General features: G+C 47.1%; 1 protein-coding gene across 1 annotated transcript in view; it reads left to right on the forward strand.

Annotated features, from left to right (window-relative positions):
* The window catches only part of FGD3 (FYVE, RhoGEF and PH domain containing 3), a 71,682-nt gene that overhangs the window by 32,688 nt on the left and 12,274 nt on the right, over positions 1-26,720 (forward strand). The window contains exons 8-15 of the mRNA XM_054387257.1: positions 974-1,032; positions 3,853-3,999; positions 4,567-4,659; positions 5,086-5,165; positions 5,566-5,596; positions 6,060-6,161; positions 15,623-15,685; positions 18,628-18,750. Of these exons, the coding sequence (XP_054243232.1) occupies positions 974-1,032; positions 3,853-3,999; positions 4,567-4,659; positions 5,086-5,165; positions 5,566-5,596; positions 6,060-6,161; positions 15,623-15,685; positions 18,628-18,750 (698 nt within the window). The remainder of the gene's footprint in view (positions 1-973; positions 1,033-3,852; positions 4,000-4,566; positions 4,660-5,085; positions 5,166-5,565; positions 5,597-6,059; positions 6,162-15,622; positions 15,686-18,627; positions 18,751-26,720) is intronic.

The raw sequence follows: 26,720 nt of genomic DNA on the forward strand, positions 1-26,720 counted from the left end.
CAGCGAAACCAGAGGTGGCCTGCAGCTGGTCCCAGGGTCAAAACAGGGTGTGCGCTGCTGTAGACACACAAGGCCTGGGTTAGGAAAACACTCCTAGAAACATGCTTGTGAAGGCTTAAGTGAGACTTAGGTTAACTTTTAGCAGGCCAGTTCTTAGAAGGTGAGGTTTTTTTCAGTTTCTTTTTGTCGCTATGTCTTTGCCTTGCCTAGACGTGAGAGAGAAATGAATCCTTTGGATGCACCCAGACCAACTGAACATGCAGGAGTGATCGTGTATGGAGCTGCTTATAAGCAATCCTTTTACATTATTGCCCTAGTGAGGCTGCATCTGGAATATTGTGTCCAGTTCTGGGCCCCACAGTTCAAGAAGGACCTCAGGGAACTGCTTGAAAGAGTCCAGCACAGAGCCACAAAAATGACTGGGGGAGTGGAACATCTTCCTTATGAGGAGAGCCTGAGGGAGCTGAGGCTCTGTAGCTTGAGAAGGAGACTGAGGGTGACCTCATTCATGTTGATAAAGATGTGCAGGGTGAGTGCCCAGAGGCTGGAGCCAGGCTCTGCTGAGTGATGCCCAATGCCAGCACAAGGGGCTGTGGTGGAAACTGAGGCATAGGAAGTTCCATGGAAATAGGAGGAAGAATGTTTTCACTGTGAGGATGACAGAACACTGAAAGAGGCTGCCCTGGGGGGTTGTGGAGCCTCCCTCTCTTAGAGATATTCCAAACCTGCCTGGATGTGTTCCTGTGTGGTTTGCCCTGGGTGATCCTGCTCTGGCAAGGGGTTGGACTGGAGGAACCTTTGAGGTCCCTTCCAGCCCCTAACATTCTGCGATTATGGAAAGAAAAAAATGCAAACCTTGCTTCTGCAGCAGAGTTTTGCAGGAAAAATGCTAATCAGAGAGGTGAAAACCCCCCAAGGTGCTATGAACAGCTACAACCCTGAGCATGCATAACTGTTGCTACCTTTCTTGCAGAATCATTGGAGCTCATATCCACGGCAGCGAACCACTCGAATGCAGCCATCCGCAAGATGGTGAGTGGGCATTGCAAAGTGGGGCTGGCTTCTGCTGAAACCCTTGGCTCAGCCAGTGCTCCCCATGTGCAGGAGGCTCAGTCAAGTGGGCTGGGGAGAATTTTCAAATGCAGTGAGTCAAGCTTTAAACATCAGTTGGGTCTTGGAGTTCTCTTTATCATAAATGATCCTGTTGCATGGTGTTACCATGGGGTGCTGTGTCTAAACTTCACTTTCCTTGTTCTTAAGGACACAGTGGTTTGACAAGGTGATCTTCATAGAACTCAGTATTTGATTTTTATTTAAGGTATTCCAGTTAGGTGTCATAAGGTGTCCTTGCAGGTTTTCACCCTATTTTTGCAGTCCTGCTGGAGGTTGGTTTGGCTGGATTTTGGCCCTTTGCCCAGTGTGTGCTGAGCACATGTCAGTAGCTTGGGTGAGCTACACTTGTAGCAGTGGGCAGTGTGAGACCATAGCGGGGGTGAATGTTCACTGGTGCTCACAGTGCAGCCAGTGCATTGCCATTGAAAGAAGCGGACTTTGGAGTTACAGGTGTTAGCTCCTTTGTGCAGCCAAGTGCCTCAGCAGCAGCTTTTGTATCCAAGAGATCTGAAAGGCTGCAGACCCAGCACTGGTCAGTTCTGGGTACAAGCTTTGCATGCCCTTCCAGATCAGACCCCAGCTTCCTTCTACTGTCTGATAGGGACCCTATGAGGCCACTCTTCCTGTGGCTGCTGCAGGGAAGCTGCCAGCTGATGTCTGGTTTTATTGTGGATCATTGAAAGCCAGTTTTGAAACCATCTGTTTCTATTTGAGTCCAGTATCATCTCTTGACCAGGTTGTGTTTCAGTGGAAATGGTTCTGATTTGAGTCCTTCAACAGCTGTTCCACTAGGGACTGTGTACAGCATCTCCACAGCAGGATTGTGCAGCCACCAGCTAGTTGCGCTCTGTCTTGATGCTTTTCCTGTCAGTACACAGAAACCTATTAGAAAAGGCTGCTGTAATAGTTTTCCACCCCCTGTTCATTGTTGGTAAGAGCTTGGAGCCTCTAATCAGAGCATCTTCCTTCTCCCTTCTGTAATTAACAGGTTTTGCCTGAACAGCAGAAATCCATGAGCAGGAATCTCAGGTTACACCTTGTGGTTTCCCAGCCCACCTGCCTGAGCTGGAGGTGCTGTGGGTGTGCTGGGGGCAGTGTGTGAGGGTTGGTGGGGAGCAGTGCAATGTGCCAGTAGCACCACCCTGTACCCCTGCAGACCCCCCAGCACAGCAGGAACAGCTGGATGAGCTCAGAGCCAAACCAAGGAGAGCAAGGGCTGCAACAAAATCTCCAAAAGGCAGTGGAGGTCTGAATTAATTTTTGATTGCTTCCTCCTTTTCTGGGAGCAAAAGAAATAAATCACACTTCCAAATCTGACTTTTCCTAGCAGTGCAGTCCCTCAGGTTTTAGGTTGGCTCTTAGTGTTCTAGTTTCTCCTCTAGACAAAACTGCTTGCTGAGTTCACTAGGGTTGGTTAGTTTGGTTTTAAATTGGTGGGATGTCTTGCTCATTTTCTCAGTCTACTGCCTTCTGGGGCTTAGGGGATTTGCTCAGTTGTTTTCAGTCCACATCCTTCCCTGCCTTCTGTTTGGTTTTGCAGTGTGTTTATTTTAATAGGCTGGGTTTGTCTGGGTTTTCTTTAGTGGTTTTTTTTGGGGGGGGGTTTGGTTGTTCTTTGTCTAATGGTTGGTTGGAAGAATGGATTAGGACAGGAACCAGTATGATGCGTATCTGTGGTGCAAATTCTCAAGTGGAGGTAAGCAAAGTGTGTCAAGGCCTGACATTCCAGTTGATAGGTTAGAGAGGTAGAGGGATGATTGAGAGTTGTGCTTTGGGCACATATTTGGGTGTGATTGCAGAGACCACTGGCTGGCAGTGCCATTTGGAACACATCAGTCCAGCATGTAGTTGAAAGTCAAACCTTTCCAAATGCTGTAACTCAGTAGCAAGGTTTCCACACATTGCTTATTTGTACTCCTTCAATCTGCTGCAGTGCTGCACTTGCAGTAGCAGCTGTGAGTGGCAGAACAAGTTACCTTCATCCATTTGAATGCTGTGTACAGGGACATCAACGTTTAGGTGACAGCATAAAGTAGCAACAGTGCTTTGCTGAAAAGTAAAAAGTAATGGCTTTGTTAATAATTCTGGGCAAGACATAGGGCTGTCTAATGACATTAAAGCTGTATTTGAAACGTTTTGCCCTGGCTGGTTTCTGAGGTAGTGTTTCATTTTCATTAGGGCTGCAGCAATCCCCACAGAGCTGAGGTGTCAGCCTTAGCTTAAAAATGCAGAATATGGCCATGCTTCCTGGTGGAGACCCACCTGCCCTGGTATCAGCAGCAATACAGGAGGTAAAAGCTCTCAGAGGCTGAGGAATGATGTCCTAGTCGGAAGTGTGGGGTGGAAGCTCATTTAATAAATTCAAACTGGAAAACCATTTGGAAATGTACTGATCTCCAGCTTGCACGCTGATTGCACAGGGCCTGATGCCATTTCTCCTAAACATACAAGTTTATTTTTGAACAGGAATATTCCCACGTACCAAATGGATACATCTCCACATGCCATCAAACTGGTGCCATTCAAGGGCAGGCATTCATGAGTGACAATTCAAAGTGGGGAAGAGTACTGAGCAGTATGCAACAGGTGGTCATTAACTTTTGAAAATGCAAAGCTAGAGCAGGAGGGAAAGGCTAATTTCCCTCCTGCTTGTTAACAAGTACCAAGTAAATGACCCTCTGGAGGTAGCACACCAAGCAGAATGTTTTTATTTAGGCTGCTGGGGTTTTGTGCTTGCAGGAGAAGATGCACAAGCTGCTGGAAGTCTATGAGCGGCTGGGTGGTGAGGAGGATATCGTTAACCCAGCCAATGAGCTCATCAAAGAAGGACACATTCAGAAGCTGTCAGCCAAGAACGGCACAGCACAGGATAGGTATTTGTTTCTGGTGAGTGCTTTTGGTGCTCCCCTGTTTGCAGAGGGTTGCTGTGCAGTGGTACCTTTCTGCCTTTGTTTTCCATCTTCCTGATCTCGGATACAAACGCATTCACCAGCTGAGCCCAGCTACTCCTCTCAGCAGCAGCTTTCTCTTTAAACTTTTTCCTTGAGACTTTTCTTCCTTCTTCCACCCTTGTGCCTTTCCTGATGGCTCCTCAGGCCCAGAGGAGCCTTTCTCAGATTCCTCCTCAGAGGCTGTACTTTTCCAAAGTGCCCAAGAAAGTGCATTTCCAGCTGTGGTTTGCTGCATACAGTGACCAGCTTGCCCTGGACATGGAGACAGTGGCTCCCATTTGCCTTCAAGGTGCTCAGACTGGTACCAGAGAGGAAGAAGGGGGAAGTCCCTGTCCAACAGGGTTCTGGCTATTCACTCCTTTCAAGTAACAACATAGGAGCCTAGCTCGCTCCTTAAATCCCTTCCTGGGAGTGCATTTTAGGGTAAAGCAGATAGGTCCTGTCAGAGCGCTGACTCTGTCCAGCACATAATCCCTTTGCTTACAGTCTTCCCTCCGTACAGTTCAACAGCATGGTGCTCTACTGCGTGCCAAAACTGAGGCTGATCGGCCAGAAGTTCAGCGTTCGGGAGAAGATGGACATTGCAGGACTGCAGGTTTGCATCTCTGCTTTCCCTGCTCAGTAGCAGCAGGTCCCCTCTGAATCTAAAAATGTAACATAGGCATGTAGAAATGTAACCAAAGTCTAAACCCCAGCTTTCAAGTTTCTTTTTTCTTTCAATGTTTCCGTAATTAATATGCAGTAGTCATCTAAATGGGACTCTGGACATGCTTTGACTGAAAGCCTGCCTTTGTCACCTGGCTGATAGAAGTCACTTTTCCACTCCACTGCTGTGGTGATGCAGATTCACAAGCTGAATGTGATGGATAATTAGGGAATCAATCTTTTATTTTGTCTCCCTCTGTACTGTACTCTGAGTGACCCTTCCAGCTAAGCATTTCAGTGAGTTGATAACATTTGTAAGTCATTACCAGTGGTTGAAAGGCAGTGCTAGTAAGAACCTGACCTATTCTTTTCACAGGTCCAGGAAATTGCCAAGCCAAATGTGACTCACACATTCTCCATAACAGGGAGAAAGAGATCACTGGAACTGCAAGCCAGGTATGGTACTTGGTCCATCTGTGCTAGTACGAGGCAGCTTTAAACCAGGAGATGAGCATCAGAGACCTGCAGCTTACATATATACAAGAGAGGGTGTTAAAGACCTCAGGTGACCTAAGTAATCAGTGGTAAAGTGTCATGTAGAGGGCTTTTTTGGTGTTTATAATAGTGCTTGTGGGTTCCACCTACAATTACTAATTGTTTGGATTAATAATTCAAACACTTTGGACATTTGTTTGGTAATAAGTGAGGTCAGTAATGATTAATGACATTTATAACATAGTGGATAGCAAAGCTAAAATCGTGATGGATGTAAAGCTCTAAAGATGTGAACTGAATTTAGCAAAGATACTGGAAGTAAAATGATGATATTTTCTGTATTTCTCTTTTGTTTTAACAGGACAGAAGAGGAGAAGAGAGAGTGGATTCAGGTAAACACAAAGCAATTCTGGTATGGGTGGAAATTACCATGCAGACAGCACCTTCTGGTCTTGAAATTATCTTTTTTGGGGTTCTGAAGGACTGTAGCTGTGTGAGGAAGCTGTGTAGTCCAATCTGGGAAAGCTGCTGATGGAGAAATGTGGAGCCACAGTAAGGGTCCCACTGCTGACCCAGTGCCTCCAGGCAGCATACAGGGATTTTGAGTAGCCTCCATTTCCTGCAGTCCTCAAGCTCACTGGGGCAAGAGTCTGAACCCTCAGAGACTACCCTTGTGTATTCGGGCAGTCTGACTTGATACTGCTAGCAGTCTTTAGCTTTAGTTAGTGAGCTGATAACCACCACTCCTAGTCAGGTTTTTAAGTTCTCATTTCATACTCCTCATCTTCCTGTGAGATGATTTTTTCAAGGCTTCTTTTGTGACTCTTCTCATCTTTGCTGGAATTTGTGTCTCAGGTCATTCAAGCAACAATTGAGAAGCACAAACAGAACAGTGAGACCTTCAGAGCTTTCAACAGCTCATTTTCTCAAGAGGAGGAGCATCTTCCTGATTCCTCAGTAAGTATCAGTGCTTCACTCCCTGTTTCACCAGTAGTTAAACTAGTCTTACACAGCTCATTTTAAAATACAGTGATCTTGTTCTTGATGTTCCTATTACATTATAGTACAGTCAGCTCCATTTCTCTGGCTCTCAGAAGCATAGCAGTCACAGTTACTGAAGCATGCAGGTATGGAATAAATCACCCAGGGTAATGCAGTGCAAGAGACCTATTGGTCCTGTTTCCCAGACTGGCAGCTATTACGCATAGCAGGTTTGATTCCTTAGTGTGCTGAGTGGTTGGCTGTCTGGAACGATGTCTGTGTGCCTGGCAGATGTTGGTCATTACCTTTCCCCATCTCCACAGAGATACATTCTATTTCTTTTTTCTTATTTTCTTACAATTTAAAAAAATGTAAAGGGTTGAAAGGCAATTGATGCATTTTAAAATGATCTTAAATGTCACAGAGTCACAGAATTCCAGCATGGTAGGGGTCAGAAGGGACCTCTGGAGATCACCCAATCCAACCTCCCTGCTAAAGCAGGGCACCAACAGCAGCTTGCCCAGGATTACAATGGCTGGGGGGGTTTGGAATCTGTCCAGAGAAGGAGACTCCACAGCCTCTCTGGGCAGCCTGCTCCAGGCCTCCAGCACCCTCACAACAAAGAAGTTTCTCCTCATGTTCAGATGGCACCTCCTGGGTTCCAGTTTGTGCCCCTTGTCCCTTGTCCTGTCCCCGGGCACCACTGAGCAGAGTCTGGCCCCAGCCTCTTGCCCCCCATAGGTCCTTTAGCTCTTGCTGATCATTGCTCAGATCCCTTCCGGGGCTGCTCTTCTCCAGGCTCAACAGCCCCAGGGGTCTCAGCCTTTGCTCCTCCCAGAGATGCTCCAGGCCCCTCAGCATCTTCATGGCTCCCCATTGGACTGTCTTCACTAATTCCCTGTCTGTCTTGAACTGGGGAGCCCAGAACCGGACCCAGTAGTTTATGTATGGCATCACCAGGGCAGAATAGAGAAGGAGGAGAACCTCCCTCAATCTGCTGGTCACACTCTTCTTAATGCACCCCAGGACACCGTTGGCCTTCTTGGCCACAAGAGTATGTTGCTAGCATGTGGGAAACTTGTTCACCATCACTCCAGATCCTTCTCCACAGATCTGCTTCCCAACAAGTTAACCCCTCACCTGCACTGTTCCTCCTTAGGGCCAGGACCCTACACTTGCCCTGGTTGTACATCAACGAGCTTCACCTCCACCGAGCTCTCCAGCCTGGATGCCAGCACAGCCTCACAGGGTGCCAGCTGCTCCTCCCAGTTTTGCATCACCAGCAAACTGGCTGAGGATCCATTCAATCCCTGCATCCAGATTGCTGACAAAGATGTTTAACAAAATTGGAGCCAGTCCTGACATGTGGGGATCACAACAGGCCATAGGCCTCCAGCTAGGCTCTGCTCAGGTGATCACAACCTTCTGAACTCTGTTGTTCAGAGAGTTTCCAATCCACCTCACTGTCCACTCATCTGACCCCCATTTCCTCAACTTACCTGTGAGACTGTCTGAAGCCTGGCTGATGTCAAGGCAGACGACATCCACTGCCCTCCTCTTACCAACTCAGCTAATCACACCATTAGAGAAGGCTATCAGATTGGTCAAACAGAATTTTCTCTTGGTGGATCCATGCTGACTGCTACTGATAACCTTTTGCTCCTCACTTACAGTTGACCTCCAGAATAAGCTGACTGGCCAGTACTTAACTGGCCAGTACGTAACCCTAACCCTAACCCTTCCTAACCCTAATCCTCCTTCCTGCCCTTTTTTGAAGACTGGAGTGTCATTGGCTTTCTTCCAGTCTTGAGGCCTCTCCTATTCTCCAAGCCAGATCCATCAGCACTTGTGGATGCATCCCATCAGGGTCCATGGATTTATGGATGTCCAACTTGTCCAGATGACCTCTAACCCAATCCTTCTCGACTAAGAGAGTCTTCCTTCTTCCAGACTTTCTCTCTTACCTCTAGGGACTGGGATTCCCCAGGGCTGGGCTTAGCAGTGAAGACTGAAGCAAAGAAGCCGTTCAGTAACTCTGCCTTCTCTGTATCCTCTGTCGCCAGGGCTCCCACCTCATTCAGCAGTGGGCCCACATTTTCTGTAGGCTTCCTTTTCCTACTTGAAGATGCCCTTCTTCTTCTTCTTCTCTTTTACTTCATGTGCCAGATTTAACTGTAAGAGGCCCTTAGCTTCCTTCATTTCATCCCTACGTACTTCTGTATTCCATTCCTATATCCCTCCCAAGTGGGCTGTTTCTTTCTTCCACAGACTGTAAGCTTCCTTCCATTGGAGTTTTTCCAGAAGGCTCTTGCTCATCCATGGAGGTCTCCTGCCTCCTTTGCTTGATTTCTTACTCATGAGGGTTCGTCCATCTTGAGCTTGGAAGAAGTGCTGCTTGCCTGTCAACCAGGTCTCTTGGGCCTCCTTACCTGCTAGAGTCTTAACCCTTGGGCTCTTCCAAGGAGGTCTCTGGGGAGGCCAGAGTTGGCTCTCCTGAAGTCTAGGGCTGCAATCCTTCTGATTACCTTGCTGCTTCCTCATATGATCCTGAACTCCACCGTCTCATGGTCACCACAGCAAGGGCTGCCCCAGCCTTCACATCCCCAGCTAAACCTTCTTTGCTCCTTAGCACTAGATCCAGCAGTACTCCTCTCCTTGTTGGCTGCCCTGTCCCTCACGTCACAAAGTTCATGTCAGGGCCCTGCAGGAGCCTCCTGGACTGCATGTGCCTCGCTGTGTTGTCTTTCCAGCAAACCCCAGGGCAATTGTCCCTCATGAGAATGGGGGCATGTGAACCTGAGGCCTCTTTTAACTGTCCATAGAAGGCCTCCTCCACTTCCTGACCAGATGGTCTGTAGTAAACCCCCACTACAGTGTCACCCATATTCAGTGGGTAAAGAACTGGTTTAAGGGCTGCACCCAAAGAGTGGCTGCCAATGGGTCCATGGCGAAGTAGAAGCCAGGGACAATTGGAGTCCCTCAGTGCTGAGACCAGGCTTGTTTAGCATCTTTGTTGGCAACATGGGCAGTGGCACTGAAGCTCCCTCAGCAGGTTTGCTGATGACACCAAGCTGTGTGGTGCGGCAGAAACACTGTAGGGAAGGGATTCATCCAGAGGGACCTGCGCAGGCTGCAGAGCTGGGCCCATGACAACCTCATGAGGTTCAACAAGACCAAGGGCAAGGTCCTGCAGCTGGGTTGGGGCAATCCCAGGCACCAATATAGGCTGGGCAGGGACTGGCTTGAGAGCAGCCCTGGAGAAAAGGCCTTGGGGGTGCTGGTGAATGAGAAGCTCAACATGAGCCAGCAGTGAGCACTTGCAGCCCAGAGAGCCAAGCAGAGCCTGGGCTGCAGCAAGAGAAGTGTGGCCAGCAGGGCCATGGAGGGGATTTTCCCCCTCCGCTCCACTCTGCTGAGACCCTGCCTGGAGTACTGCATCCAGTTCTGGAGCCTTTATTAGAAGAAGGATCTGGAGGTGCTGGAAGGTGTCCAGAGAAGGACCACAAGGATGAGCAGAGGGGTGGAGCTGCTCTGCTATGGAGACAGCCTGAAAGAGTTGGGATTGTTCAGTCTGGAGAGGAGAAGGCTCTGAGGAGACCTTATTGTGGGGTTTCAGTATCTGAAGGGGGCTACAAGAAAGTTGGAGAGGGACTTTTTAGGGTGTCAGGGAGTGATAAGATGCGGGGGGAGAAGTGAGTAGATTCAGATAGGATATTAGGAAGAAGTTCTTCCCCATGAGAGTGGTGAGACACTGGAAGAGGTTGCCCAGGGAGGTGGTGGAAACTTCATGCCTGGAGGTTTTTAAGGCCAGGCTGGATGTGCTCTGGGCAACCTGATGTAGTGTGAGGTGTCCCTGCCCATGGGAGGGGGGTTGGAACTGGATGATCCTTGGAGGTCCCTTCCAACCCTAACAATTCTATGATCCTATGATTCTATATTAGCCTGGCCATAAGCTTTCAACACATTCCTCATCCTCCCCTAGGCAGAACTTGATACGTTCCAGCTGTTCTTTCACATAAAGAGCACCTCCACCACCTCACCTTGCTGGCCTGACTTTCCTCGAAATTCCACAGCCATCCATGACAGCTTTCCAGCCATGTGAGCCACCACACTATGTCTCCATGAGACCACGGTTCTGCGCTGGCACCCACACCTCTAATTTTTCCTGTTCTCCACCCATGCTGCATGCATTGCTGTACAATGCAGAGGGGCAGCTGAGTAAAAAGGTTTCCCTGGAGGGGTACAGGAGCATCCACCATGGCTGTACACACCCTTGGCCTTTTGGCTCTCCTCTTGGATGGCAACTAAGGAACATTTGTTGCTGCTCTGGCTGGCCTGCCTTATTCCCTGGCTGGATGGGATGGCATGAGCATTGTCATCTTGAACCCTGCCCCCCAAGTCCTTCAGTTCAAAGCCCCCCTCACCAAGTTGGCCACCCTGCTGCCAAAGATTCCCTTACCTCTTTGAAACTGTGTTGTAGTGTGGTGGGCTGAAATTTCCCTCCCACATTAACCACACCAGACTAGCTCAGTCCAGAAGCAAATGAGGCTGTATTTACAAGCAAAAACTACAGTTTACAATGGAATGCAACTAATATATACAAAATATACAGTATTTACAGTATTTACAGATATGTACAATTAACAGAAGCAGCACAAAACCCTCCTGGCCAAAACCAGGAAGGCTGTCCCTCTGCCTCCCCCTTCCCTGCCTTCTCCAGACCTCCCTGGCAAAAGGAAGAAAAGACAAGAAGCAGAGAGGTTGTTAGAACTTAGCTTTCAAGGTCAGTATGCAGGTATGTTATCTCCAAAGCAAAGCCAGAAGAGAAACGCAGAAGCACCCTGCTAGACTGCCCAGCAGAAAAACACCAGACAGACTGAACTTTGTTTTGAGTACTGAATCTTGGAAGTTTCTAGCTCCCCAATGGAAGTGTTTAGAATAATCATTATTTTTTTCTTACATCCAGTTGTTATTTGTTTACATTCTTTTACTTTTCTGCTCAAACTCCATGAAAAGAAATTAAAGGCATAGCCTTAAAACATCCACAGACAGGTGGATTCCATCCCTCCATAACAATTACAGTCCTCAAAGGATGTCCCGTTGTGGTAAAATCCAAACCCCTTGATTTGAGACAGCCCCAGCTACCTAGCCAGGAGTTGATATTCATGATCAGTCTATTATTGACTTCTCCCTTTCCTCTGACTGGTAAAATGGAGGAGATGATAACTTGGGCACCAAAGTTTTTCACTTGCAGCCCCAGGACTTTACAGTCCTCTTGGATGTTGCCCAGGTTCTGGTTCACAGCGTTGTTCATACCCCCATGGAAGCATAACAGTGGGTAGTAGTTGGTGCTCTTAACGAGCTGTGGCATCTGCTCAGCAGTATCTTGGATTTTACCTCCCGGGAGTCAGCAGACTACTTGTGACTCCTTGTTGGGTTGGCAGATGGGTGCCTCAGTGCCCTCCAAAGAGAGTCACCCGCTGCAGCCACACTTCTTTCCTTTTTGTGCTCTTCCCTGCATGATGTTGGTGAAGCTTCCCCATGTGAGCCTTGCTCATGGGTGTTCAGAGGTGTTAAAGCTTTTTATCTGGTTTTGATGGTGATGTTAGATGGTGGAGGATGAAGGGGAGTCCTGCTTTTTTTGGGTCACCAGGATTCAAGGTGCCTCTTCTTCAGTGGTGCCTGCTGCAGGAACATCACCTCTCAATCTCTGTCTCAGCTCCTCTAATGCTGTGTGGCCTTGTGACTGCTTCTTGTGCTCAGCCACTTGGTGAGCAGATGGTCAGCCAGGGCATCCCTCTGGGCAGGTCCTTCCCCTTATGCCAGGAGAAGGGGCTGGGTGCTGGTGCTCTCAAGGACTCTCAAGCTCATCTTCTGGTGGGTCTCTCTGCTTTCTCTTGGCTTTGCCTGGCTTTGGGACCCCCCTGCCCACCTCGATCTAGTGCTCAGCCACAGCAGTCAACGCTGTCGCTGCATTCTTCACTGCCCGAGTTGTACAGCCTTAGAGAGTGACTGTTTCAGAGGAAGCACTGGCCAGCTGCACCTGCCAGCAGGTTCATTCACTTCTCTCCAGCAGCAATGGGCTGCTCTGGATGCTGCTTGCTGAGAGCTTCACTTTGGAAGTAGTCACCTGAGCATGAGAACAACATCTCCTCATTTGCCTTGAAAATGGTGGCACTAACCTTGGCAACCATCATTTACTGAAAGCTAAAGAGGAGAGGAGGCCTGGGAGAGAGAAATTTGTGCAGAACTACCTATGTGGTGATGATGTTAGTGGTCAAACATGGTAGATCTTGGAGCACAGGGAGAGAAGAAATCTGTGGAAATTAAACTTGGCAACTTTTTTATCTTCCTTTTCCCCTACCCCTTTCTAAGCTTTTCTTCTTATTTTTGTACCTAACCACTTTTGAAACCTCTGCATTCTCAGATCTGCTTCAGTGACTCAGCAGTGGTGGATTTTTATCTGACTGCTTTCCCAGGGGGCTCAAGACAGATACTAGGTATTCCTTGATTCCAGGATTAGTTAAATCTTAGTTAGATTAGTTAGATCTTCACAAACCTCTGCAGAGCTTAGGATCCTGTTGCTGATAGCAGCCAGAAAGGAGCCATTGTGAGACGATCAGCTCAGAATGCTGGGGAGAAGCTAACTCGTGGCTGCCTTCAGAACCAGGATGGTTCTATGTAGAAGATTGACCAGACTCAGGACATGGACTCAATACGAGTTAGAATCCTGCTCAGCCAGAGTTAAGACACAGACCCAATATGAGCTCAGGATCTTGCTCATTTATTGCTAAAAGACACAGGCTTTTATAGTATTATGTGCTATCCACGTGAATAACATTAGCTCACTATTGGCCAAAACACATTGTTCATGCGCCCATTACTGTATGCTGATTGGAATATGATATTGACAATGTTTTTCTGCCTTGCAGCTTCAACACCTGGCTTCATCTCCTATTTACTGCTTGCCAGGCTTTCTCTTATCAGCCTCTCAAGGACATGTCAGCCTGCTTATCGTTAGTTAGCTTGGACTGTGCAGCTCATGGCCTTTTATCTTCTAGCCATTTCTCTACAGTTCTAATGGGAAAAAAAAAGTTTTGCTAATAAGTAAGCTAAAAGCAGAGTTCTTTCTGTCCAATTAAGTCACAGTGCCTGCTCAGCTTTATCATTACCTTGCTTTCTAAATGCCATTTGAGTTTGCTTCTGCAGTGCTTGTGTAGCACCGTGCTCGTGCTCTACTGGTCCATAGCTGTCTAGTGGAGCAAAGTCTGGGTATCGTGGCTGAGGTATTAATGCAGTATGCACCCTGATTTTTTTTTTTTTTCTCTTATGCCAGAATGCCAACCTGCATTTTTAGCAGATGAGTTCCTCTAAATAATCAGCTTGGAGAAGTGATGTCTTGCCTAAATATGGCAGACATGCCTGTCAGTTACAAAGAGCTGATGGTAGCTGTGTAAGGAAAACTGGACAGGCACTGAGAGCATTCCTAGCAGCAATACGCTGCTGTAGGCAGCATCCTTCATCCTTACCATTGTCTACAACACTAGGCAATGTGCTTTAGAGGAAGAAATTACAATAATTATGCCTGAGCAATAATCTACAGCAATTAATAAACTCCCTCTTGTCAGGAAGTGAATATTTGGAGTTGTTGCTTGTCTGTCCTTTGCAGGGGGGCTGTAGGGGAGCTGGTCTTCTAGCAGTGGTCTTCTAAAGAAGCCTTTTCAGAAGCTGCAAGGTCTCTTTGTAGCTCAGTTCCTTCAGATAGGGGACGCTCATTTCCCTGTTTTCTGTTTTCATCTGCAGCATTTAAAGGCTATGTGAAAGGTTTTTTTTCAGTGCCATCTAAAAATACTCCCAAAGAGAAGGATCTTTTTTACCACTGCCTGGTCTCAGAAGAGCTGGAGGCTCATGGTATAGGGGAAGGACCCAGTATGGGCATTGTTAGAAGGCTGGCAATAGAAAGTGCTGCAAAGAGCTGAGCTGTGTGGAAGTGGCATCCCTTAGATCTGAAACCTAGGGGTGCTTCTGTTGGTTAAATCATGACTTTTAGACCCTGTTATATCATCATTATTTCCTGCCCCCATTTCTGTTCTTCCTCCTAGATCTGGGGTGGTTCTGACAAGTGTGTGGCTATCTGTCTTCCTCCATACCAGATCTCATACACTTTGACTGGTGATGGAGAAGCATTTTTTGAAATCTTTCCCAGATAGAGTGGAGAGTATCTGAGTTTGGGCACTTTATTGCAAATAAGGATCAAAAGGGCATGGGGACTGTAACAGGCAACTAAAGAAATTTGGTCCCTCGACTTGCTGAATATCTCCTTCAGACCCCATTTCCTCTCTGTATTTTTCATTTCCTTTCCCAAGTCCTGTGTCACAGCACACATGTCCTTTTACTAGGCAGAGGGATCTAAGTACCTGGGTTGATACAGATTTCCCCTTTCCACAGGACTGGGGAAGAGGTGTTGTGAAGACTTCAGGGTTGCTGGGTTCTTGCAGAGGCAGAACTAGTTGATTGGAGGCGAATACACAGTACTGCCCTTTGCTGAAGTTGTATTCCCTGAGGAAGTGCTGTGGGAGTGGCACAGTCCTAGTCCCAGGGGATGCATTTGCTCATTTGCTTGTTCTCCTCAGTCAGTTGATTGCATCAGTATAAATAGGTACAAGCGGGTAGCTGAATGAATAGCTCTTCAATTTGGCTGCTCACTCAGAGCTGCAGTGGAGGTTGTTTTTAACAATAAAGGTTGAACCTTTTTGCTTTCAAGTGGAATGAAGCTAGAGTGCGAAAATGCACTGGAGATTTGGATAACCTTGAAATATGAGATGGTGTCTACTCGACAAAGGGAGAATCATCTGTCAGAGTAACAGGAGACTTTAGCACAAAATCCAACACTTGGAGAGCCTGCGGTAAGCTAGCGAGCTGCCTGTGAGCTAGTGATGGCTGAGATGGTTTTCCTTTCAGGACACAGCCCAGGATTTTGGTGGAGATGATCTTGTTAGTTACTCTCTGTATGTACTGAGTGCATAGAGATGTGCTGAATGTATTGAATAGATAGAGATGCCAGTTTGCACTTACTGATGTATTGCAATTCAGAGGAACTGAGCTGAATACTCTTTGAATGGAGTGATTACACTTGCTTCTCAGAACCCACTGACTGTACAGAGCACTTGTCCCAGCACAGTGGTGTCATTACAAACATGCCCATTTGCTTCCTGCAGTGGTGCTGGGGAACAGGCACCCTGCAGCAAAACACAGCCTCATCTCTAAAGTCGCCCACTGCAGAGCCCAGACAGCATTTGAGGGTGTCTGGTACATGTGCATTTAAAGTGCATTCACAAGCAAATAGTCGAGGGACTAAATGTTTTCTTCTGCAATGTTTGATCTGTTTTAGGAAGAATGTCCATGCTTACATGGGTCTGTGTCTTTGTTTCTCTTAGATAGTGAGCACCAGCTCGGTGGAGTCAATGCCAGGAGCAGATGGTGCTGGTGCATTCGGAGGGGTAAGTAATTTGAAGCTAATAGGAAGGCAGGAGGGAAGAGGGAGAGGGGACAGGTTGTATTTCTTTTGTATCAGAGAGTGTTCAGTATGTGGCTTTGTCTTCTCCTGGCTGCTGCTGCAGCTGTTCTGTCCTTAACTTCTTGGCTAAGTTACACACAGAGCTGCTCCCATTAAGGTTACAATGCAGCAGTCTTGGCTTGATCTCAATGGAGAGGATATCTTCTCTCTCTCTTTCTCTCTCGGGGTTTATCATGGGTGCTTTACCCTGACGGCACAGGGCTGTGGAGCGGCAACAGTAGGCGGCTCCCTTTCTCTCCTGCAAACAGCGGGGGTCACGCAAGATGCATTTCTGCTTATGGCTGCTTATTGCTGCAGCAGATCTGGACTGCCAGGCTTGGGGCTTAGTCCTTCCCCTTCTGGGCTAAAGCTTACCCTCTCTCAGGGTTTCCTCAGTCCTCTCAACTGGGCTTACAATGCCGGTTTGGCGAAGGGATCATCCTGTTTGCGGGTTCCTCAAGTAGCTCGGTGGGCTGGCTTCTTTCCCTATCGCAGAGGCTTCTAGCATGCTTGCATGTGAGAAGACTTACAGCTTATGCGGCGCGAGCTTACATGGCGAGTGAAGGCAAAAGGAGAGAGCAAAGTAGTAAACAAATGGAGCAGTACTTATAGATTTCTCAAGGCTGGATCTGGCCAATGGGCACATTTGTCAACAACCTGCTTCGACCTATAGAAACGGTGAAGCTAGAATTATGCCCTTAGATGGCAAGAGCGTGAGCATGCCATGCGATGGGTACATGTTTACCCCTTAGGAGACAGGTTGGCGCCTGGGCCTTTGTCCTCCTCTCCTGAAAGGAGGGTGGAAGAGGGGGACTTACCAAAACATGTTGGGACAAGTTTGCTGATGTCTGGGGGCATAATTCTGGGCATGTGGTGCCTTCACCACACTTCCCAAGCAGGCCAGCCAAAGGCCTTCACCTTGCAGTCACTTGTCTCTAGACATCAGTTGTACCTCTCATTGGGGTATATGCTCTTTTTGCCACCAGAAATTTAAAGCTGGAGAAAATTATCAAGGTTTAGAGAGTTGTGTGCAGCTGTAGAGTAAAAGTAAATTAGTTGTCTAAACAGCCCGGTCCTGTAGATCCTGGCTGTGAACTGAATTTGTGCAATTTCTTTCTCCTGTCAGGCTTGCCAGCTTCAAAACTGAGCTGTACACCAAAAAAGAAAAGAAAAAAGAAAAAATAAAAAAGGAAAAAAAGAAATGAGAATTAGGACAACTGTTCAAGTGTGTTTGTAATAAGATCTTCCAGCTGGAGCTGGGGCAGCTTGGTATTAGCCTCCCTCTTAACATACATAAATACAGGTGAATAATGCTGCTTGTTTCGTAAATGACATAGTTGCAGAGTAGCAGTCACCTTTATCTGTGCTAGGCAAGGTTTGTGATTTATGATGCAGCTCCTTGCTTTCTGCAAAAGGCTCTCTGTCTGAGTGCTGTGTAAAGCATGGCAAGGACAGTTTCTGAGCACTGCTGGGCTGGGCAGCACCTATGCAGCCCCTGTGCAGCAGGCTTATGGTTTTCACAGGGGTGGACAGCAAAGAGCTCCTTCGGTTTTTCACAGTGTCAGCAGTTAAGTAACAACACTAAGTCTTTCTGCTGTAATTGCTCATTAGAATTTGCCAAGTCATAAAGAAAATGCATTTTCATCCTTGTTATCTTTTCTTACAACTCTTGTGTCCTCACTGTCTTCCTACAGTGTTGAGAAATATCATGAACCATTGCTGGTGTTCATCAAAGACTTGAAGACCCCTTTAGACAGGGACCTTTTGAGTGGTAAAGTTAGTATTAAGTGTTTGTTGTCCACTACAGCACAGGTTAAAACATGATGGTCTGACATAAAAACTTATCTGTCACAGAATCTCAGAATCACAGAAACACTCAGGCGGGAAGAGACTCTCAGGATCACTAAGTCCAACCATTAACCTTACTCTACAAGGGTCACCCCTAAACCATGTCCCCAAGCACCACAATGCAAACCACCTTTAAACACATCCAAGGTTGGTGACTCCATCTCCTGAGCAGCCTGTGCCAGTGCCTGACCACTCTTGCTGGGAAAAAATGTTTCCTGCTGTCCAGTCTAACCCTGCCCTGCTGCAGCTTGAGGCTGTTCCCTCTTGTTCCATCACTAATGACCTGTGAGAAGAGGCCAGTGCCAACCTCTCCACAACCTCCTTTCAGGGAGCTGTAGAGCCATGAAGTCTCCCCTCAGCCTTCTCTGTTTCACACTAACCATCCCTAGCTCCTTCAGTCTCTCCTCACAAGATTTATTCTTCAGACCCTTCACAGCTTCCTTGCCCTCCTCTGCCCTGGCTGCAGCACCTCCACATCTCTCTTGGACTGAGGTGCCCAAACCTGGACACAGCACTCCAGGTGTGGCCTCCTCAGAGCTGAGTCCCAGGGGACAATCCCTGCCCTGCTCCTGCTGGACAGAGCATTTCTGATCCAGCCAGGATGCCTTTGGCTTTCTTGGCTACCTGGGCACACTGCTGGCTTATGTTCAGACAGTTGTTGATTAGAACACCCACGTCCCTTTCTGCAAGACAGCTTTCCAGCCACACTGCCCCAAGCCACGTTCTATTCCTCCTTCCCAACAGTGAGATGATGTCACTCAGTGGCAGTAAGGGCAGAAGTAGGCAGAGGGGGACTTGAGTAATTTGCTTTAGCAATCTAAGACCACAGAATGCCCCCCCTTGCCCCCCTGAAACACCCCATGGCTGAGCTACTGTCCAGATGTGGGTTGTCAGCAGAGCTGATGTGAATTCTGTTCTACAGTGGCGTGAAGCCCCAGGAGGATCTTCATTGACCAGAGAACTCTGTGTTTTGTCGTCTTTTCTATTTTAATTTGAAAAAAAAAAAAAAAAACAAAATCATACAATTTAACTTTTCAGAGTGACTCCTGCAGGAAGTCTTCCAAGTCAAAGCGTGAGAAGGAGAAGCAGGCCTGCAAGAGCTGCAGTGAGAGCTTCAACTCCATCACCAAGAGGCGGCACCACTGTAAGCAGTGCGGAGCAGTAAGTATCTCAGGGCACACAGCTCTTTAGGTCCCTCCCTAGAGGCTGTTCAGGAAAAGTCTTGATTTTTTTCAGTTCAGGAACTGAGAGATTCATGACCGGTCCTTCCAGTTGCTCTGCTCCCTGCAAACTGGGGAAAACAGCAAGAGGTGCAACAGGCTTAGTCTGGACTTTGTGAAAGTGGAACACAGTGCTGCAGTGGAGGAAAGGAAAGGTGGTGCTTTCCCTGGGGGATGGAGTTGTCCCCTCTGTTTTGTTTGCGGGAACAGGATGACCTTCTGACAGCCTTCTTCACACAGCCTCTTTCTAGTAGGAACAGCTGAACACACAATATTAAAGATGGATGGATTCTTCCTTCCATAAAGCAGGGTTGTCAAGAATTTACTGCACCAAAGCAGTTTCTTCCTGCTGAAAAAATAAAAAAAATTAAAAATCAGTCCTGGAGATTCAAGGCCAGATGGCTGAAGGCATTTAGCCACCCCTTCCGCAATGCCATTCCCTGAAAGCTTAATTCTCATGTTTTTTTCTGAACATCACGACCACAGCCAACATGAGACAGATTTCTGTAGCAGGACTTGAAACCTAGATCCTGTGACTTCAGTTGCACCATTCGGTGTTCATCTAGTACAGAACAAGGTATTTAAATTCATTTGAAGTGGAGATCAATTTTCAGCTGAAGAGAGAATTGAGATATTTGAAGAAACCTCAGTCTCAACAATCGAGATAATATTGCTGTGAAGGAGACACTTTGGCACTGGAGTTGGGGTTTCCTGTCTTCCGGGTTTGCTTTTAATAGTTACTTACTAAAATCATTAAATGCATTTCTGGAGCTTTTCCATTTTCCACTGCAAGGCTCGGTATTATTAAAGACATTAAATGGGAATTCTCTCCCATGGACAGAGTTAACAAGAATTGCATTATTAATAATGAACTGTTAAAGGGCTGTTGGCTTGGTGATGTTTTGTGATGGGCAATGGCATTCAAATCACAGGAGCTGGCATATCTCAAGGACAGAGGGTTGTGTTTCTAAAAATGCCACCTGACAGTGCTGCTTTGCTTAATGCCTGCTGAATGAAGGCAGTTACCTTCATCTAGTTATTATGGCCTTGCAGTACAGCAAACAATAGCACATGCTTGTGCCTGAGGGCTGTTCCTGCCATGCCACTGGGCAGTAAATCCACAAGGGGTGTGAGACTGGGATGGCTGCCCTGCCTTGCAGCCACAGGACAGGTGCTCTCCCTGAAGCAAGTAGGAGAGTCAGATTTTAAGCATTAAGACAGGTTCCACAGCTGCAGATCCATCACTCTTCACACATGCTGGCTTTGTGGGACTGATGTGTCATTGTGTGCCCTTGGCATCTGAGGGAAGGAGTCCAAAGTTGTTCATTTGGCTTCAGGCAGAGTTGTTAATGGATGATACATTGGACAACGTTCTTAAAATGGTCAGTGGCATTTGGGTTCTCCATTCTGTCAGGCTGCACTGCCTAGCTGATGAAGAATCATGAGCCCCCTTTGCTCTGCACATCACACCCTCCTGGACTGTTTCATGGTTGGCATTAAAAAGTACTGATTGCTTGGTCAAATTCAGCCCTTTTTGGCTCCTAAAGGCTTCTAAGAAAAGCAAAGCAATCCTGTGTGATGGTTTGAAACTGTCTTTTTAATTTTTTACCTTGCAAAGTTCAAAACAGAGAAAGTGAAAGAGTGTAAATAAGTCACTATTGGGTGTAAGAAAGCAAAATACTGATTGTTCTAAACACTTCCATTGGATAGATAAAAATGTTTAAGAACTATTACTCAAAACAAAGTGGGGCACTCTGCACAATCTGTGTTCTGCAGTCGGGGCAGTTGCTGGGCTGTCTGGCTGCTGTTTTCTTCTTCTTCTCTTCTGGCTGAAGATAACACACACTGACCTTGGCAGCTAAGTTAACAACTTTCTGCTCCAACTAACTCTGCCTTCTGTCCAAGGGGAGTCTGGGGGGGGAGCTCCTGGGAGAGGGAGGCCCCTTTGGGAAGGGTCCCCTTTGGGGGGAAGCAAAGGGAGATTGGTTGTGCTTTTCTGTTGATTGTATATATTTGTAAATGTTGTGAATTTTGTGTATTTGTACATACTCATTGCATTTCATCATAGATTGTAGATTCTGCTTTGTAAATACAGCTTTCATTTGCTTCCAGACTGGGCTAGCCTGGTTATTGTCGGAAGGGGGGGGGGCATTTCAGCTCACACTGACACACATTTTTTTATTTTTGGCGCTCCAACTCAGGGCTCGATTGCTTGTATGGTTTATTCCTGCTCAGATTAGGAAGCAAAATGAAGCTGTTTTGGATTTTGAGTAATTTTATTTCCTCTGTTATCAGTGTGATTGTCTACAGATGGGCTGTTTCCTGCATGATAGACAAGATTGTGAGATATGTGGCATATAAGTCGTTTCTTTGGGTTAAGAATAAGTTATTGAATGTTGGTGAATTCTGTTGTGGTCTTATTGGGCTAAGAAGATATGGTAACTCAACTATGAATCTGCTAGCAGACACATGTGAGTTTGTTACTCCTCTTACAACTACAGAGGGTCTTTGGAACCAGTGGTACCCTACATATCTTGTGCTAACCTTAATCTTAATTTTGTTACTTCTTGGAGTAATCATATGGCTACTGATAGCACTGTGCCAAGAAAGACATAAGGCTACTTGCTCTTGCAACCTGCGTAGATGTAAGAGGAAACATAGAAAAGCTCAGAGAGGTTCGGAATTGGTTTCTGATTCTGATTACAGTGACCAGGAAATCACAGTCAAGGTTTGTGAGAAAGCTGCCGATAGTTTTGACTCAGACCCAGCAGCAGTAGCTGTGGGACCTTTGCCAGAATCTGAGATAACAGACTCAGCTACACAGACAGACATAGTTACACAGACAGACTCGGCGACACAGACAGACTCGATTACACAGGCAGACAGGGGTACACGGGCAGACATGGCTACACAAACAGACACAGTTGCGCAGAGAGAAATGGTTGTCCAGGCAGACATAGTTACACAGAGAGAAATGATTGCGCAGACAGACATAGCTGTGCAGGCAGACGCCATTAACGAGGCACAGTCTCCTACTTCTCCCTCTGCTGCCCAGACGGACGCAGCAGTGGCTCCAGGATCTCAAAGCACACCTCCTGCCAACCCTGCACAGACTCCCTCTGCTCCTGCTAACCTTGCACAAAATTCCTCTACTCTTTCCAACTCTGCTGTGAATGTGAAAGCTCAGCCAGTGAATTTGGTTGCCACTATCAGCAGAAAGCGCAAAGGAGCTGCAGGAGGAGATGCAGATGCTGCAGGAGATGGTGCAGATGGAGATGAGGGTCCTTCTACTCAGGGTCCCTCTGTTAAGAAAGATCCTTCTGGTGAGGAAGAGAAGGTTAACCTTAAAACTCTGGCAGACCTCTTGAGACCTCACATGGATGATGGAGATGTAGGTCAGGATGTAGACCCTGCTAAATTAGGAACTGCTGGCAGTGCCTCTGAACTCAAGGAAATTCAACGGAGGATTACAATAGGAATATCGGGACAGCAACGTCAGGATGATGATGATGATGATGAGGATGACGTACAGTCAGCTAATGCACCCAGACAGGAAATTAGACATGTGAGGAAGGATTACATCAGAGGAGACGCTGAGCCAGTCCTGTCTTGCCTAGCCAGGTGTTTTGATATGGGAGCCCCAGCATTGGTGGTAGGTGATAAGTCGGCCTCTCAGTTGGGGATGCTCTCAAAGGATACAGGCATAGACAGGCATCTAGGCAAGTGCATTGGTAAAGTTTCTCTGTGGGCACGCCTCCTACTGGCAGTCCTGATGAGGTACCCCAGCAGAGATGATTTACCATGGAACCCTAAGCCTTGGACCACAATAGATGAGGGAATCAAGCGTCTGAGAGAGTTTGCTGTGAGAGAAGTAATGTATGGAGATCACAAGACTCTGAATCCTGATGAAATTCCTGTTGGAACAGGCCTTGCCAAAAAGCTCATTAAGCTTGCTCCTCCCAATTATGCTACTATTCTGGCAAGCAGAATTGTGGCAAGAAATTATGGTGGAGTGCCTCCTACTGTTGGCCATTTCACTGACCAAATGAGGCAATTGGAGGATAGTCTTGCACGTACTTCTTTGGTTTCAGCCATTGAAACTCTGTTTGGAGAAATAAAGAATTGCATGAAAGAGCTGAAGGAGGAACTTAAAATCTCCATATCCAACTTGATGAAGGGGGATGATTATGATTCCTCTTCCTCCAGATGGATGCAAGTTTCAGGTGTCAGAAACAGACGTCCTCCAAGGAGGCCATTCCAGAACAGGTCAAACCAAAACAGACAGCAGAGGCAATCACGTGGCAGTATCTGGATAACTCTGCGTGATCAGTTTGGTGAGAACATGAACAGATGGGATGGTCAACCAACTTCTGATCTTTTCAAGAGGTTATGGGAGCTGCAGAGTGGCAGATCTCGAAGTAACAATACCAGAAGGGTAGCTGTCACTTCCTCAGTTTCCCAGAACAACTCTGATAGCTCCTAATTCTGGTGCTGGACGTTGTGCCAGCTGTGCATGTGGAGGTAATCCCCACAATTAGGGGTGCCCTGCCTTCTGCCAGGGGGAGGTAAGGGATAATGGAGATAGAATCTATTGGGATGTGTACATCCAGTGGCCTGGCACTTCAAAATTTCAGAAGTACAGGGCCTTGGTTGACACAGGAGCTCAGTGCACCATAATATCAAATTATCAAGGGGGAGAATCAATAATTATATAGGGAGTCACTGGTGGATCTCAAGAGTTGTTTAAGATAGAGGTTGATAAAAGTTTAACTGGGAAGCAGTGGAAGAAACATACTATTGTAACAGGTCCTAATGCACCTTGTATTTTGGGAATTGACTTTCTGAGAGAAGGGCGTTTTAAAGACCCTAAGGGTTACAAATGGGCTTTTGGAATAGCAACAGTAGAAATTGATGGAGGAAAATTGAAGTTGTCTATTAGACCTGAGCTTTCAGATGAATCTGCAGTTGTGGGACAACATGAGATAGAGGATGTAAAGCTGCCGGTTGCTTCTCAAACTGTGCATCACAGACAACACACAACTAACCGTGACTCTTTGGTGCCCATTCAGAACTTGATTCGTCAGTTGGAGAGTCAGAAAGTCATCAGCAAAACTCATTCACCCTTCAACAGTCCAATCTGGCCTGTGAGAAAGCAGAATGGAGAGTGGCGTCTGACAGTTGATTTCCGTGCCTTGAATGAAGTAACTCCACCCATGAGTGCAGCTGTACCAGACATGATGGAATTCCAGTATGAGCTGGAATCCAAGCAGGCCAAATGGTATGCTACCATAGACATTGCTAATGCTTTCTTCTCTATTCCCATAGCAGAGGAATGCAGGCCTCAGTTTGCTTTCACCTGGAGAGGCATTCAGTACACATTCAATCGTTTGCCCCAGGGGTGGATTCACAGTTCAACCATCTGCCATGCAGTGATCCATGATGCCTTGGAGAAAGGTGGATCTCCAGAACACATTCAGTTCATCGATGACATCATCGTCTGGGGTGAGACTGCTGAAGAAGTCCTCGAGAAAGGTAACAAAATCATTCACATTCTCTTGCAAGCCGGTTTCGCTATCAAGCGAGACAAGGTGAAAGGACCTGCCAGAGAAATCCAGTTTCTGGGAGTGCGGTGGCAAGATGGTCGCCGTCACATCCCAATGGATGTGATAAACAGAGTCTCCACCATGGCAAATCCCACCAACAAGAAAGAAACTCTGCGTTTCTTAGGCATAGTGGGATTTTGGAGACTGCACATTCCTGGATACAGTCAGATTGTGAAACCTCTATGTGATGTGACTCGAAAGAGAAACAGTTTCCAATGGGGTCCTGAGCAACAAGCAGCCTTTGACCAGATCAAGCGAGAGGTAGTCCAAGCAATGGGTCTGGGACCTGTCCGAACTGGTCCAGACATTAAGAACATTCTGTACATGGCCGCGAGTGACAATGGCCCAACCTGGTGCTTATGGCAAAGAGCTCCAGGAGAGACACGAGGACGTCCTCTTGGTTTCTGGGGTCGTGGCTACAGAGACTCAGAGGCAAACTACACTCCAACAGAGAAAGAGATTTTAGCTGCTTATGAAGGAGTGAAAGCTGCTTCTGAAGTGATTGGAACTGAGTCACAACTTCTTCTAGCTCCTAGATTGCCAGTTCTGAATTGGATGTTCAAAGGCAAAAGTTCTTTACCACATCATGCAACAGATGCCACCTGGTCTAAGTGGATGGCTCTGATAACACAGAGAGCTCGAATGGGAAATCTCGAAAGGCCTGGTTTGGTGGAGGTGATCACAAACTGGCCAGAATGCACAAGCTGTGCAAAACCTCCAGAGGAGAGAGTAACTCGTGCTGATGAAGCTCCTCCTTACAGTGATCTGTCTGGTGATGAAAAGAGATATGCTTTGTTCACAGACGATTCCTGTCGTCTGGTTGGAAACAAGCGAACGTGGAAATCTGCAGTGTGGAGCCCAACGCGCAGAGTTGCAGAAGCGAGAGATGGAGAAGGAGAATCCAGTCAATTTGCAGAGGTAAAAGCTGTCCAGCTAGCTCTTAACGTAGCTGAACGTGAGAGATGGCCAAAGCTTTATCTCTACACCGACTCATGCATGGTAGCCAATGCCTTGTGGGGTTGGCTGAAAGACTGGAAAAAGAATGGCTGGCAGAGGAAAGGAAAGCCTATCTGGGCTGCAGATCTGTGGCAAGACATTGCTGCTCATATTGAGAGAATCCCAGTGAAAGTGAGACACATCGATGCTCACATTCCTAAGAGCAAAGCTACTGAAGAACAACAACACAACCATCAGGCAGATCTAGCTGCAAGAGTTTCCCAAGTGGACACAAACTCTGATCCTGATCCTGATCTTGACTGGAAACACCGAGGTGAGCTGTTCTTAGCTCGGTGGGCCCATAACTCGTCAGGACATCAAGGCAGAGATGCAACCTACCGATGGGCTCGTGGCAGATCCATTGACATTTCCATGGATGCTATCACACAAGTCATCCATGACTGTGACATTTGTGCTGCTATTAAGCAGGCAAAGTGGATCAAGCCCTTGTGGTACGGTGACCGATGGTCCAAGTACAAGTATGGTGAAGCCTGGCAGATTGACTACATCACTCTACCTCATTCTCGATCTGGTAAGCACTATGTGCTGACTATGGTAGAGGCGAGCACTGGATGGCTGGAAACTTATCCAGTTCCTCATGCAACTGCACATAACACCATTCTTGGTCTGGAAAGACAAACCCTGTGGAGACATGGAACTCCAAAGAGGATTGAGTCAGACAACAGAACTCATTTCAAGAACAATCTTGTGAAAAACTGGGCCAAAGAGCACAGCATCGAGTGGATATTCCACATTCCCTACCATGCACCAGCTGCAGGGAAGATCGAACCCTACAAGGGTTTGCTGAAAACCACTCTCAAAGCCATGGGGGGTGGATCTTTGAAAAACTGGGAGAAACATTTAGCACAAGCAACCTGGTTAGTGAATAGTAGAAGTTCAGTGAATCGGGCTGGACCTGCCCAATCAGATTTGTTGCGAAAGGAGGAAGGTGATAGAGTTCCTGTTATCAGAGAAAAGAATCTGTTAGGCAAAACTGTTTGGGTATTTTCTCCTTCAGGAGAGGCCAAACCTGTTCGAGGGGTGGTTTCTGCTGAAGGTCCTGGTCACAACTATTGGGTAATGCAAGAAAATGGTGAAATTCAGTGTATTCCACAAGGAAATCTAACTTTGGCTGAGAGAGGTTAAATTCAGAGTGTTGTAGAGATGCGACATCACGCCCAAGAGGAGAGTTCATGAGATCTACGGTGCACGAACCCTGAGAGTCCTGAGTCACCTGAGAGTCCCTGTTCCTTTCTTTGCTCCCTCTGCGAGGAAACAAGCTGTTTGCTGTTTTTCCTGTGATTTGACTCTT

Source organism: Indicator indicator, chromosome 15 (assembly GCF_027791375.1).
Source record: "Indicator indicator isolate 239-I01 chromosome 15, UM_Iind_1.1, whole genome shotgun sequence".
Lineage (NCBI taxonomy): Eukaryota > Metazoa > Chordata > Aves > Piciformes > Indicatoridae > Indicator > Indicator indicator.